Source organism: Meles meles, chromosome 4 (genome assembly GCF_922984935.1).
Source record: "Meles meles chromosome 4, mMelMel3.1 paternal haplotype, whole genome shotgun sequence".
Taxonomy (NCBI): domain Eukaryota; kingdom Metazoa; phylum Chordata; class Mammalia; order Carnivora; family Mustelidae; genus Meles; species Meles meles.
The window spans coordinates 96,886,122-96,901,691 of record NC_060069.1 but is presented as its reverse complement, the minus strand read 5'-3'; the positions used below and the strand labels follow the sequence as shown (position 1 = coordinate 96,901,691).

The following is a 15,570-nucleotide window of genomic DNA, read 5'->3' as shown; positions in this document are numbered from 1 at the left end:
TTTCACATGCTGCTCTTCTGCCTTCACCCCGCTCACTCTTTCCACTCTCCCCTCTGGCCGAGAGGTTTGCCGTCCTACACTCATTCGAGGGGTTCTTTGATGGATTGTCACATTCTTCCTACTGACTGTAAAGTCCATGAAGGCAAAAGTCATGCCAATTTTGCTCACAACTTGTCCCCAGGACCACAAAAGTATCCTACACAGAGGAGATGTTCAATATTTGTTGAATTAAGAGATGAGTACACAGAAGAAAGAACACTTGCGCCAGACTCTTCCTTACTTTTGTGCCGTTGCCTGCGCTGTGGCCCCACCCAGAATTCTCCGGCAGTGACCCGGCCTTGGCCATAGAGCCAGAAAGCCTGCCCAGCCGCCCCAGACACCCTGGTCCCACCTTTCCCAGGTCTCAGGCTTTTAGAATCAGGACCAAGCGCTTTGCTGCTCTGCATTAGCTTGGGGGTTAGTTGTGCCTTCTTCAACTAACACACTCAAATCTCTCAGGGGGGCAGGAATCCCAGATGTAGTTTTTGAGTGCATAACACGTGTTCACACGTAAGATGCCCAGGAATTTATTTGTTGACCCGGTACCGCAACAGTAAAATCTGAATGTAGCTATAGGACAAAGCGCTTTCCTAAACACTTTTCTTTAGCTTGAAGATCATCTCTTTCCACTTGCCTCTAATTTCCCTGGTATAATTGCTAAAACCCTGGTTTTAATTTTGTATTTTCTTTCTCTTTTTCATTGGTTCCCCCGGCCCCTCGCACGTGCGCGCGCACACACACACACACATTTCTAGGAAGCCTGTATAAATTTCCTCCTAAACATTTTTAAACTCTTTAGGTTCCCCCGGAAGACTCGTTAGAGAGTGCTCCCCCAGCTTCTTAGAAGAAAATTATAACTGTTGGAAATGTCATTGAATTGTCAACTATATACAGTATCTGGTGCATACATTTTGAAACTTAAGTCATGGTTCTCTTGGTTCAGCAACCACGTAAAATAGCAAGTTTTCCAGCCCAGGACAGAAAATGCACAACTACTGACACAGCAGGCGCGTAATCCGTGTGCTCAAACTCCTCTCCCGTCCCTCTTCCTCTCCCCACCCCCCTACACTTAGACATTCTGGTTGATGACAGCATGTTTAGACACACTTTAAGTGAGCAGCTCTTAAGACAAGGGCCTTTGACATTGGAGTCTTTGCAAACTGGCAGACTGTGCTGAAGCCCCAAAGCCTCCTCTTTACTTTGGGGATACCAGGTGGTATGCTGTTTCAGCAGAAAGAGAATCGTTTGTTTTGACTTTAAAACCAAAGTCAGAACCATTCTTCAGCAGGCTGAGCCCCACTCTTCTCAACAGCACCCTTCCTCCAAATCCAGCCCTTAAAGGTCAGTTTGCAGGGTGACAGAAGGGGGCGGCACAGAAAACCCCACCTCCTAGACCCTGAAGCAGCAAACTCAGTCAAGCTCCCAGGAGTTCCTTACCTGAACAGAAGTAAAAAAGACTAGCTAGCATCAGGAGCTGAAAGAGCTTGAGATATGGGTGCTCGAGCGGCGGTGTTCTCCCCTTCGCTGGGTGATCCATGGCTTCTGCAGCTTAGGGTAGAGAGTGAAAACAATTTCAAACTCAGTGAGACCTTGGTACCTCCCAGCTAGCACCAGGCAGGAGCAGAAGACAATTCAGCTGCCTCACACAGACAGTTCTCCTGTGTTGCTTGCAGAAAAACTGTGTACGGTGTCCCTGGGTCTCCAAACTCCTGAATATAAAAGACTGTGGATTTACTTTCACAACCTGAGAAGGAAAAAATAATAATAATCATAATAAGGTCACCCAGGAAGGAAGGTTGGCCTAAGCATGGGTCATACAACTCCCTAATTGCCTGCCTGAAATGAGTCGGGAACTTTAATCTGAGCAATGTCTAAACCACACAATCTCAAGGGTAAAGAAAGGTCGGGGGAACTCCGAGGAGGTGATCATGCCTTGTACATGTTCCCAAAACGAACCACAGCTCTCCCATGGAATGGTTCTGCTTAATGGGAACAATAAGACTTTGGTAGAAGCACAGAGAACTGTAGGGGCCCTCAGTATCAGCCGGCCAAAATTCAGATCGTCTTCAAAACATACCAAGAAACACAAAACGGCAGTGAGGTCATATTTCGTCCAAGGCAAGACTTAAGTTATGAAACTACTTCCTTCTCAATACATTAACATAAAAAAGTGTCTTCATTCTTAAACGTCCTACACAAAGAACATGTCTTAAACTGGCAGAGGTTCTGAATCAACAGAAAAATCTGTTAGTAAAAAGGAAAAATGTACTACAAAAATTACTTATTTATCTTATGTATTACCACGGGAAGAAGCTGATTTTTTTTTCAGTAAATTTATCAAAATTTAGAACTAAAAATGAATGCGGTGCTCTAATGTGATCTTCAGAGCTTGCCACCACAGACATAGTCCAATGCTACTCAGAAGACATTTGGGGAGCGCCTGGGTGGCTCAGTGGGTTAAGCCTCTGCCTTCTGCTCAGGTCATGATCTCAGGGTCCCAGGATCAAACTCCGAATCGGGCTCTCTGCTCAGCAGGGAGCCTGTTTTCCCTTTCTCTCTCTGCCTGCCTCTGCCCACTTGTGATCTCTGTCTCTCATATAATAAATAAAATCTTAAAAAAAAAAAAAAAAAAGATGTTTGGGAACCACCCCAGAGCTCATTTTCCAGTCACATTTGACTATTTTATTGGCCACACTCCCTTTTAATCAGGATTAGTTTGGATTCACTCCTTCATCAGAGTTTTATGAGCCCTAACTCTGTTGACGACTCACCAGCCATGCTGGGAAGCCTCAGTGTTCCATGGGAATGGGACCCCAATGGGCGGGATCCTTTGGAAGCAAGTATGCATCTTGGAGATAGGAGTGATGGTATATTTATTTAAAGGGCAGTCAGGTTGTCGGCAACTATTCCTACCGAGCTATCCCATATTAAGATAATAGTAAATGTACTTACTTGCTGAAGAACAAGTTCTCTTTTTCTCTTGTGTTTAAAAAAAAAAAAATCAAATAATGAGGTCCCAGTTCTGAGATGTTCTTTTCTTGCTGTCTCCAAAATAATGGCAAGTTGTTCAGCTTTTCTTCGGGTGATATACCAGAGGTGGCAATCCCCTTCCAACTTCCTTTACTCACTAGAAGATCAATCTAATTTTCTTTCACCAGAAGCATGTAACTCAATGCCGGGGATGGGTAGGTTGTTATTTATGATTTGAGGAAGCTTACCCTGCTATCCCTTTTCGTCAGCAACCTCCTCAGAGGGTGTGGCCAGGACAAACCACACAGTCCCTCCCTCACAATCTCGCGAAAACCGACAGTCTCAGGGGAGAGAAGACTCTAGTGGGCAGCCTTGGTGTGAGTGGGAGGCTAGAGAGGGGGAGGGCACTGGCTTTGGCATTAGATAGACTGTGAGTTTTGTGGGCCATTAGTTTCTGAGTCTCAAGTTTTGTTTTAGCACCCAGTTACTTCTCTCTACTCAATAGTCACGCCACTGTCTACCTCGTATGTCGTGGTCACTTTCTGGAGAGTGCTGGGCTCACTAGGCCACCCTTAACTGCGCTCCCACCTCTCCACCCCCACTATCTTCACAGACGGGACTTCTGGCAGCCATGTTGGACAGGATCCCAAACACCTCAGGTGAGCACAATGATAGAAGGAACGGGTAGGGTAAAGAAGATTTTAGAACCACCACCCTCTTCACCCCCAGCCTCCCTCTGTTTTCAACCAGCCTATATAGAATTCTGGAGTAGTCTGTGGGTAAACAGCGACTCATGCTGGCACAGCTGATCGACAGGTTTTGCACAGATAGAACCTGCCAGCACCTTGCCTGGGCCTGCACTTTTTACAGTCTGCTCCTGGCCTGGGGCATCTCTTTTCCTTTGGCCTGGGATACCCCGTGCAAGTTCTGTACTTAAACACGTGCAACATGGGAATAGGGGTAGTTAGTGCCCATGGAGCCACTCTTGACCAGAGGAGGTTGGAAGATAACAGCTTCCATGGGGAGTTCTGAGAGACATTTCATGAGGGTTTCCAGAAGGCCCCAATGGGACCGAGTACTAGCTGCCTGCAGCAGAGGCCAGCATGGCAAAGCATGCTTGTACTGGCTTTTCTTTCTTCCCTGTCCCAATCCTCCCATTCTGCACTGCCAGATTACATTCCCAATAAACTAGACCTTTGTTTCCAGCTTTGCTTTCTAGATACTCTAGACTAAGACAGGAGGGATGCTTTTAAGGTAGAGATACAATAGTTTTCTACCTAAATTTGTAAAAGTAGAAAGGTAAGCCAATTCAGGGATAAAAAGGGAATGACAGCAGATACGTTACATGAATATGGCAAACACTGTGACTATGGTAGAGACGTGTCTGAACTACTGACTTCAGGCTATTAGAAAGTAGCCTTTCCTGGCAAAAATCACAGTGTAAGCTGCCATCTAGCCTAATATTTCTCAGTATTAAGGAAGGCACTGAGATCCCTTTACATTAAAAGCTAACAGGGAAGGATGACATTTGAGGCCCCTGGATATCCCTGGGGTGGGGAGGAGTGACAATCATCCTGAAGGAAGAAAAGGAAAGAATAAAGGCTTTTCCACTTCATCATTGTGCTTAGGCTCTGACAAGGCCTGCGGTGTGACAGATACAGGACTTCGCTGGGGAGAATATGGTCTCCAGCCTCAGCTCACGCCCTGGCCTCAAAGAATTGCTGAGTGCATTTGAGACAATCTTATGCACAGAGTGAGTAGTGGCTTCTCTGACGTGATCTTCTAAGTCCGCTCCCACCCTGGCCCTCCTGGCATAGCGTCCACGATGTTGGGCTTCCCTGCCACCCACAGGATGTGGCTGTTTGGGCTACGGTGCATCTTCAAACTGAGATAAACCCCTAAGGGCACCTGCAGATTTTCAAGGGTATGCAGGTCCTGAGATTCAAGAGAATCTCTTTCCAGATTTTCAGTTTCTTTAAGGATTCTTCTGTAAAACTTACCTGCAGTGGGAAGGACCTTGTTTTTCTCCGTATTAGAAGAGAAAGGCTCTGACCTGATTTGAATGTTCTAGAAAGTGAAAAAACTTCAGGGTGCCAAAGAAAGAAACAATTGGAAATAATGGAGTTTTAATCAATGCTGCCTTCTTAAATCAAGATAATCTAAACCCAAAAGAGGGTCTCATCCCCGCCCCCACCCCCAAATCATGTCCACGTTTCTGAAGAGGTACAAATGTGTCATTAGACGCAGATGTTCTGTAGAGTGGCATGGCAGGAGTGGCGGCAGCGTTTACTGAATAAACGCGGCCTCTTCTACTTCCTGTCTATTGGCAAAGGCACCATCACTCCCGAGGCAGCCAGAAAGAGCAAAGAGAATATGAGTAAGAGACTGGGAAAGCACCGACACCTCGCCTCACCCCAGTGACAAGTTTGTGGCAGGGTTCGGTGGGTGGCGGCTCTGTCTATCTTAGATTTGGAATATTCAAGCTCTATAAAGCCTGGCAGGCAAGACTTTCTATGACAGGGGCCATGTGTTTTCATCTTCTCTGTGAGGAAAAAAAAAAAAATGCTTGGTGAGCATTTTCATTCATCTGTGTCTTGGTCTGAGTGTCAGCTGCACATTTTCAATAATGATGAGGAAGGATGTAACAACTTCTACCTTACAGTTGCAGTGACCTTCAGCTTCTCAGTGGAGGAGCTGAAAGTCTCCTCGGCTCCTTTCCCTGCTTCATTTCAACAGGCTTATAACCTGCACCCAGAATGGGCCGTTAGATCTATGCTTTCAGACCATGGTGTTCCCAAGTGGTGTCATGGTCTGCTCAGGCTGGAAGAAACGTCATCAGTGTGAAGAGTGGTCACCTCTTCCTCTTTAAATTCTGGCTCTCTGAAATGGAAATCACTGGAATTCTTCAAGGGAGAAGAGAAGTGAACATTCAGAGTTAACCCTGTCCACTGCCCCTCTCCTGCCTGCATTTGGCACTCTGTTCTCCTGCCTGGAAACCTTGAGGGTCCCTTACCTTTCTAGATGCCTTTCCCTGTCTCTTTGCTTATCCTAACATCTTTCCTGAAAGGACCAGATGAAATGCCAGTTCCTCAAGAAGCTCTCGTTAACTCTTCTTTTTTTTTTTTTTTTTTTTAAATTATGATTGCCTGTTACGGGCTGGTGATAACATTTCACTCGTTGATTTTTTTTTTTTTAAGATTTTATTTATTTATTTGACAGACAGAGATCACAAGTAGGCAGAGAGGCAGGCAGAGAGAGAGGAAGGGAAGCAGGCTCCCTGCTGAGCAGAGAACCAGATGCGGGGCTCGATCCCAGGACCCTGAGATCATGACCTGAGCCGAAGGCAGAGGCTTTAACCCACTGAGCCACCCAGGCGCCCCTCTTGTTAACTCTTCTAATCCCCATCTGCTCTTTCCTTTCTCTTTGCTTCTAATGTATGCACCATTCCTCTGGCACGGCAAGCCAGTTCACCTCAAATGTATTGGGTTTGTACTGTGAGCCCAGAACTGTGCCATGGGGGATGCAAAGATGAGTAGAATGGGAGAAATAAAAATAAGGTGGAGGGACCCTAAGCAGAAGAAGCGAGAATAGCAGAAGAAAGGAGCAGAGCAATTAGCTGAAGGGGAGTCAGTCGGGAGTCTGCAGAAGGGGAAGATACCCCCCAGCCCACGCCTCCCCCAGAGCAGCGGCTCGTTTCTGTACGTCACTATTTCCTAACCTTGGATTGGGAGATCCATCCACCAGGAGATTTGGAACCCTTCTTTTGCATACTTCCTGCCAGATGGCCTTGGCCTCTCTCTTCTTTCAGTCCTCTTGGGATTTCCCACAGGGAGGGAGGCTCAGCGGCCCAGTTGACTCTCCAAGTTCCCCTCCCAGGCTTTGCCATGGGTCTCTGACTCTCCGGGTCCTGCAGCCCTGAGGTAACAGACTTCACTGCTTACCTGCAGGCTCTCAGTGAAGAGAAACACAGCTTCCAGGAAATGGAAAGTAACTGCTCCTGTGGTGAAGCCTGGGGTGGGGAACGTAAACGGAGTGAAACCGAGGGCTTCACAATGGCCGTTGGTTTGGGCAGATTTCTGGTGTCAGGCCCCTAGGGAGTCCCTCAACCTCCCCGGCAGTGGCCCTGAGAAACCAGTCCCAAGCTGGAGGCATTTAGTCTGAGAGCACAGTGAAAGCAATTCACTCTCTCAAATTCTGCCTTCTTCGTGGGTACTTGCTCTCTGCAGAGGCTTCAAATAGTCAAATTCCTCCTCGCATTTCAATAGCGGCTAAATGTCTGTGCAAGAGGTCTGCTTTAAATGGTGCTGTTTCTGGGAAGACATGCTGAGAGGTGAATTTCCCTTTCCATTCAAGCTAAGCAATGTCTCTTCAATTTTATGAATAGACTTCAACCAAGACTCCCCTGTCCCCCTTTTTGAAGTCTGGTGACCATGACCTTTGGTTTTGACCTTTTGGTTTTCCCCTTCAGTTTATATTACATCGTCAATATCACTTCACTTTTCAGAAAAATGTCCCACAAGGAGGAAAGAGGAGCAGGGGGAGGAAGGGAAGAGAGGGGGAGGAGGAAGACGAAGAAGGAGAAAGGAGGAGGAACATGAGGGAGGGCGATTACCCCACTTTAGGGGTAGATAAATAGCTTGGTGCGTTTAAGCAGTAAATAACACACTACTGTTAAATCTTTAATTCCCACGACCTTTAATTCATTGAAGTTCTCTTTCATAGCACTACACTGTACCATTTTGTATATGTGCTGCCGAAGCGAGCACTACGCTGTACCATTTTGAAAGCACCAAGATCATTTCCGGCTTCTGCCTGGTAGTTGGCTCCTTACTGTTTCTCAGGGCACAAGAAAAATGAAATAGAAAACTGAAAAGAGTGACTTTTCTAAGTTTGTTAACGGCTCTGGTGGACAGTTTGGGTGGAGGAGTGGCAGCCAATGGCTGTAGTGACCCTTCATTCCCCACCTAAATCCTAGAACGGGACTGGCAAGGATCCTGGGGCAGGTCCCTACCTTCAAGTCTCCCAGACACAGTGTTTATCTCTTCCTTTCTTAAAGGATGAGCAATAAAACAGCAAGCTTCTTTGAAAGGAGCTCTTTCTAGTTTTGTCCGGAAAAAAAATTCTTCCCTAAACACAACTGAACTATCTCCTGCTTTTCTCTAAGCTTATTTTCTCTCGTTCAGTCATCCACAGAAATTTAGGGGTGTGGGGGTGGGGGTGTAGTTTATATCTATTACAAGCTCAAAATGAACAGAAACACTTTAGGGCGATAGAGAATTATTACCCAGTTCCTCAAAACCACTTGGTCTGTGTGAAAAAAAATCTCAGCTCTGCATTGCTCTTTTCCCCGAGTTACCCGTTTAACATCCTTTTCCTTATTGCTTGTTACTGCTTATATCTGGATCCATTTTCTACATTTAGTGTGAACCTGAATGTAGTGATGTTTCAATAAGGGTTTGGGCTCATTTAGAAAAAATCCACACAAATAATTCCTGGCCATGGTATGTCGTATTTCTACCCATTACTTCCACAATTTCCACTTGATAGTTCCATGAATATTTTGTTGGCATTTTTACCATCCTGCAGATGCATATTTAGCTAGTTCTTCTGGGCCCAGCAAAGTGCATCATTTGCGGAGAAAACGCCAACCTAAACTTGCATTTTCAGTTTTCCTTTTTTTTTTTTTTTGGTTTCTCTTATGTGCTGTTTGGGTTATTTTTGGGCTTTTGGCAACTTTAATTTATCTTTATCTTAATTATGCCTCAAAAATCAGCCCAGGTGTTATTTTCTCTGGCTGCTTTCTCTGAACACTCCAAGCTAGCAATATCTCTCTCATATCTGCTGATCTTGTATCTTGAACATTCCCTTTTGTCATGTTCTCGTGGCCTAATGTCGTCATATTCTACCAAGTCTTCTCTATGACTGTGATTTTTGCTTCATCTCTGTAACAGCAAGGAGCACCTAGCAATGTACCTGGCACATTTTATATGCTGTATCAGTGAGCATTCTCTAAAGAAACGGAATCAGTATATACACACGTGGAGAGACAGAGATTTATTCTAAGGAACTGACTCACCTGATGGCGGAGTTTGGCAAGTTCAAATCTGCAAAGTAGGTCAGCAGGCTGGAGACCCAGGGAGGAGCAGATGCTGCAGCTCAACTCTGTGGAGGCAGAACGAATGACCCTTTTAGAATTTCTATAAAAGAAGAGGAAGAGAGTTTTATTTGAGCCCAAGTTAGGACAGCTGTCTGGGATACAGTCTTCACAAAGAAGAGAAGAAACATTTGGCATAGGGTTTTGTACATTTTTAAAAAGATTTTATTTATTTATTTGAGAGAGAGAGAGAGAGAGAGTGAAAGAGAGCAGGAGCTAGGAGGGGAGGGAGAAGCAGACTCCCCTCTGAGCAGGGAGCCCGATGCTGGGCTTAACCCCAGGACCCTGGGATCACATCCTGAGCTGAAGGCGGATGCTTAACCGACAGAGCCACCCAGGCGCCCCGGATATGTACATTTTTACATAAAAAGTTACAGATTGTTAGACAAAGAACACTTCAGAAAGCTGCAGACCTTAAGTTTCTAAAACAAGCAGGGCTGTATGATTTTAATCTTATGGGAAGGAGGGAAATCTCTTACTTTTTCTTGACTTTTGTGTTCAGGAGACACCTTTGTGGTGATTTTAATGAAGCAGATGTACAATGTGTGCTCTGGGCAGAAATAGAGCCCATGCTTTGAGGGCTTGCTGAATTGATTTGACTTGGTAAATGTTGAAGTATAGCTTCCTTGGGAGCCCAGAAGCAGGGCCCACAAATATAAAAAGTTGAGAACTTCTTTTATCAAGTCTGTCTGAGGACAGTCTAAGGGCAGAATTCCTCCTTCCATGGTGGTCATCTTCTTTCCTACTGAGGCCTTCACCTGAATTGGTCAGGCCTGCTAATATCATGGAAGATCATTGGGTTTCCTTAGTATCTACTGATTTCAGCATCCATCTCATCTAAAAAAATATCTTCACAGAAACATCTAGAATAATGTTTGACCAAATATCTGGGTATTACTGCCTTGCCCAAGGTGATGTGCTTACTAAGTCTTCTGAGTTGAATTGATGATCCAGGATATGTGAGCAGCTGCCTTGGGCTCTTCCAAATTCTCCTATACTAGTTTTTTGCTGTTTTCTTTTAAAAAGCCTCAGCTTGATTTTTCCCCCACTGTAAGTCATTTTAACAGATGTTTATTGAAGTTCTCTTCCGTGGTATGTTTTCCTTTGAATCTTTCTGTTATTTTGTGTCTGGTAGAGAGTTCAAGGGGCCCTGCCTATTAACCATTTCCTGTTAGCTGGTGCATAAGCTTGCTTTCTCTCTCTTTTGTATGTTCTCATGCTTTAATTAGATGTGGTATTATGCATTCAGTACCGTGAAGTGGCAAAGATTTGTTTAATACCCTGTTTTTCAGTTATCTATGCTTTTTCTGTTTTCCTTCAAATGGAGTAGCTTTGACCTACTTTGGTTGGAGGACAACAGAACCAGGGCCTCATTTTCTTTGTATCAATATGAAAGGGAATTTATTCCAGAAACATTATCTTATCTGAGCATTTGCAATAAATTATGTATCACTGTACATAGTAGAGTATTAGAAATAGAATATAAAATTGTATATAAAATGACCCAATTTTAAAAAAAAGTGCATAAAATAAAGACTGTATACAGTATGAGTGATGAAATGTGAGTGGTTCTGTTTTTTCTGTTTTCTAAAATTTCTTTATATGCATAATATGTAAGAATTCTGATTATGAAAGATTGAAAGTTTCTCCATACTCCTGGAAAACTCTCCCATTACCCCCTTGAGAAGTAATCATAATCATTAACAACTTGATGTGTACCCTTTCAGTCATTTTACACACACACACAGCCCTTTTTTTTTAACTTAAGACCATATATATTCTTCATTCTAAAATTGGATTTTTTTTTTTTACCTAACAAAATTATCTCTCAGCTCTTTCCATGTAAGCTTGATTATTTATCCAAACTCTACTGATTTGAATGTCTACCTCATGGTTTTGAATAGTTCCATAATTATGCCATGATTCAGGAGAAGGAAATGCATACTCCCATGTAAACAGATACTGAGATTGTTTTCAACTTTCTACTATTAGAAACAATTCTGCAAAGGGTATTCAGGAACATATATCTTCATGAATATTTGTGGCTATTTTTTTAGGAGAAATTTTTAGAAGCTTTCCCAACATTTCTGTTGGAATTATGCATTACTCTTATCATTAAACAAAGTAAACATTTTATTTTATTGTTTCATTTTTAAAGATTTTATTTATTTATTTGACAGAGATCACAAGTAGGCAGAGAGGCAGGCAGAGAGAGAGGAAGGGAAGCAGGCTCCCTGCCGAGGAGAGAGCCTGATGTGGGGCTCAATTCCAGGACCCTGGGAACATGACCTGAACTGAAGGCAAAGGCTTTAACCCACTGAGCCACCCAGGCGCCCCACAAGGTAAACATTTTATTAAAAAACATTTAAAAAATATCATGAGGCAGCAGCGTAAAATGAGGTTACATGGCTGGGTCCATGTCACGAGAGAGGGTCCTGGGTCAGGGCCTAGCATACACCTGGTACACTGTAGGTATTTAATGTCTGTAAGATATATAAATATCACTCCAAGACATTGTTAACAATTTTTTATGAAAAGTACCATTATTTCCACTTTACAGACGAAACATCTCAGAGGTCAGGTCTGAGTCCCACAAGTTTGTTTCTCAGGAAAAGCCTCAAAATACCAAATAATACTGGATTGGTGAGTAATACAATACTTGTAGTACATCTTCTTCAGTAAAACTGGGGGTGGAGAACTAAATCTTCAACACCTCTGTATTTCCAGCATCTATACTGATGCCTAGCACTAGTAAAATGCCAGGTAAATATTAGTTCTTCTTGGGAGAACAGCATTCATTCTTTCCTTTATGAACAAAATCTTGGTTTTTGTATAAGACCCCACCTCTCAGGGAAGATGTTCTATCCTTGATCAAAGGGGAACTCGTAATCCAACTTGCCTGCCAGTGATTGGATTAGTAGAGGAGGTGCAGAGAAAGGCTTTCTTAACAGTTTCTTCATCCTTGAAAGAATAGACATAGCCTTTCCCAGTAGACATTGTCTGTAATTGTAACTGGATTTTGTACCTGTCAGAGAAGTCAGCCTGGGGATAAAGCTAACACAGTGAGAATAGCAGGGCAGAAAGATGGAAGGAACAGGATCCTTGATGGTAACAAAGAATTAACCCTGGCGATTTCTCATTTCTAAGATTTTTTTTTTGTAAGCTAATCTAGACATGTCTAGACATTTTGTTATATAAGATAATAAGTGTCTTTATTATTTAAGCCGGTGAGTGCGGGGGATGGTGAGGGGGGTAGGGAAATGGTAATGGTTATTTGCAGGTATTTGGAGCTAACTGACAAATTGTTTTCTCGGTTTGCATGACCATGTCCTTGATGTCCCAGAAATATTTTCTAATCTTTGACCAAGGAGAAAAAAGTGTCAGTAGGTTAGCCTTAAAAATAAAATAGCCAATTATTTTAGCAGCAAAATGAGTTTATGCAGGAATAGCAGAGGAAATGCAATTTGGGGCACGTAAACTCCAGTAAAACATAGTCAAGATCCAGAGAACAAGTGAGAGGGGTCTGCTTTTATAGAGGAATGGAGAAAGCTGGGTGGGGTAGTTTTGAATGAAAGTTTATGGGAGGAAAGCCAGAGATCAGGGTGTGGCTACTTCTCAGTGGTTGAGATGTGACAGTTTCTCACTCGCTGGGTTGTTGCTGGGCAAAGGGAAAATCTTCACTTTTCCTGCTGTTGTGTAAAGTAAGCTTCTTCCTGTAAGCGTATATAAAATAAACTGCAATGCATGGTACATGCATGAGAGCGTCCTTCTTCAGAGCTGCCTGACTCTGTTGTGAACAAAGCCTTCTTTTATTCATTTTCACATTTCCCCCTTCTGTTCAAGATGCTCCCTTGAAAACATCACTGATCAGGAGTCAGGTTTTCTGCATTTAGAGGTTTTGTCCTTTGGTGCCAGGAAGGACCTTCCCTGGTTGTCATGACCCATGTCAGAGGCAAAGTGCACAGGCTGGAAAACATTGAGGTCACACCTGAGTAACAAGGAAGGGTAGGAGGGAGAACTCTCAGGCACTTTCCATCTGAAGTTTACATATTACCAGGGTTGTAAATAACCAGTGGAGATCATCTTGAAGTGTTGAGTTAGCACCTCCCTATTTGGCATGCTGCTTCTACAAAGGTTTGACAGGCAATAGGTAAAAAGTTTAAAAATGATTATACAAAATGAAATTAAAAGTAATGGGACAAATCCAGTTTGTGTGATGGCTCTAAACCAGGAGCCCAGAGCTGAAGGTAACCAGAGAAAGAGGCCAAAGGACCACAGATCATTACATGAAATTTATTGTACCCAATGTGCTTGTTCCCTATTTTTGTGCGATTGGGGGGTCTAATACCCCAGAAGAATTTATCCATATAGGACAGGTGGTATTGCCTATTCAAACACCTCCTTGTTCAGCGAGTAAATAACCGAGGGCTATTCAATTATCCAAAACTACTTTAGGCAGCAAGTCAAGTGATTAGTTTTGGGCTGCTATTGTCTTGGCTGTGGTTGACTAACTCTCCCAGTATTAGGGAGAAATTCCTGATCATCTCTTCCCCGACAAACCCAGAGTCCTGTATGCCTCCTAGAAGTTTCTGTTTAAGATGGCCATGGGGATTTAGTGGTAGGCTTCTGACTTGTTAGGAAAAGAAAACAGAATAGTAAATACAGGAAGAGCACATTGCCCTTTCAGCCTCCAGCTGTCAAGACAGTGACCTGCCCAAGTATAGGGGCCATTATAAAACCTGCTCACATAAAGGAGTTGCCAAGTACTTGACCAGTGAAGTGAGTTTCCCAGTCACTATGAAGTTTGAGGGGGCTTACCAAGGAGGTATAATATTTTCTAATAGGATTTTAGCCATAGAAGACACAGTAGCCTGCATACAGGGAAAAAGCTTCAGTCCAGTGAGAAAACATACAAACCATGACTAAAACATAATTTTATCCCTGAGGTGGGAAAAGCTGAATGAAATCCATTTGCCAAACCTCGAATGGCCCATTGGGGAATTTAAAGTGTCCAGGCATGGTGGTTGTATTTTGTGTTTCTCTAGGTTGTATTTTGGGCAGGTGGGGCAAGAAAATAGGCACTTTCTGCAGTTCTGTTGTTATTTCCCCACCAGTCTAGGTTCATAAGAGTTATGATCTTATCAGTGAACCAGTGATTCAATGCATGTACAGCAGTAGTCAGTAATGGGAGTTTTCTGGACTCTGGTAGGACTGGGTTTCTATTTGGGCCAAACCAAAGTTCTCTTTTTATTGAACCAACGGTTATGAGGTTTCCAGTTTTGTTTTCCCTTTCCTGGGGCCAATTTTTGAGCATCTCTAGTAAATTTTTCTCGATTATCATTGGGGGAACATTTCTATGGACCATGACAGAGGCATGGATGTTCGTTCTTCTGAGTGCAGTGTTCTTGTGGAAACATGAGTGAGGTGTTTGGAATGCCCAGGGACCTGAAAAATCACCAATGTGGCCGTAGAAGTATGGTATCTAATTATATGGCTTTTTGAAGGTAAGAACCATTTTAAGTTTTATCTTAGTTGGAAGTATGGAAGCCTTGCTGTTTCCATAGCATTCCAAAGTCATAAGCTACTCCAAAGGAATAGCTCCTGTCAGTACGGATATGGATCCTTGGCTAAATGTAGGCCTGAGTGAGAGCATACAATTTGGCCTGTTGGGATGAGGTAGCCAAAGGCAAAGGTACCACCTCAAGAATATCAAAGAGTTGAAGCTGTATAGCTTGCACAAAATATATCATTTTTACCTTTTAAATAAGAAACATCAGTAAACCATGGAAAGTCGGCATGATAAAGCAATTTCCTGTAAGTCATTACGGGAATCAGAACGTGGTTTGTCAGTAGTAAGCAGTAGTGAGAGGTTTTGTCCGTGGAGGGAGAAGAATCACAGGGTTAAACTTATTACAGTGAGGAAGAATCTGAGAAGTGGTTAGCAAGAAGATTTTATAGGTGAGGCAACCAGATGAAAGGTATTGAATAGGGTCAGCATTTAGAAAGGCTTCTACCACATGGAGTGCAAGAATAGTTGTGGGGGGGGTGGGAATCTCATGATTATTTCTTCAGTGGCCTTCACTAAAAGGACTGTGGGAGGAATGGTCTGAGACCAGGGAGGGTACTCTTGTACAGTAGGGTCTAGTTGTTGGCTATGATACACACCCTTTGGGTAAATGTGGTCCCCATGTTTTTGGGTGAGTACCGTAAGAGCATTCCTTTATTTTTAATGTACAAAAAGGAAAAAGAGAAGTTGATCATCGCAATATCCAAGGGCAGAGGGATTTATTAAGCTTTCCTTTAAGGCTTTATTTATTTATTTTTTTCCTTTAAGGCTTTAAAGGCTAAGTCATCTTGATCTTCCTAAATAATATGGTCACGTTTGTAGTTTTTTTAGTAAAACATCT

At 43.2% G+C, this 15,570-nt stretch overlaps 1 protein-coding gene across 2 annotated transcripts in view; it reads right to left on the bottom strand.

The window, feature by feature from the left end:
- The window catches only part of CD80 (CD80 molecule), a 29,839-nt gene extending 23,662 nt beyond the window's left edge, over positions 1 to 6,177 (bottom strand). For both annotated transcript variants that reach the window (XM_046003246.1, XM_046003247.1), the window contains exons 1-2: positions 2,992 to 6,177; positions 1,477 to 1,783 (exon numbers count right to left, since the gene is read on the bottom strand). In XM_046003246.1, the coding sequence (XP_045859202.1) occupies positions 1,477 to 1,576 (100 nt within the window). In that variant the 5' untranslated portion in view covers positions 1,577 to 1,783; positions 2,992 to 6,177. The remainder of the gene's footprint in view (positions 1 to 1,476; positions 1,784 to 2,991) is intronic.
- Between the last annotated feature and the right edge of the window lie 9,393 nt (positions 6,178 to 15,570).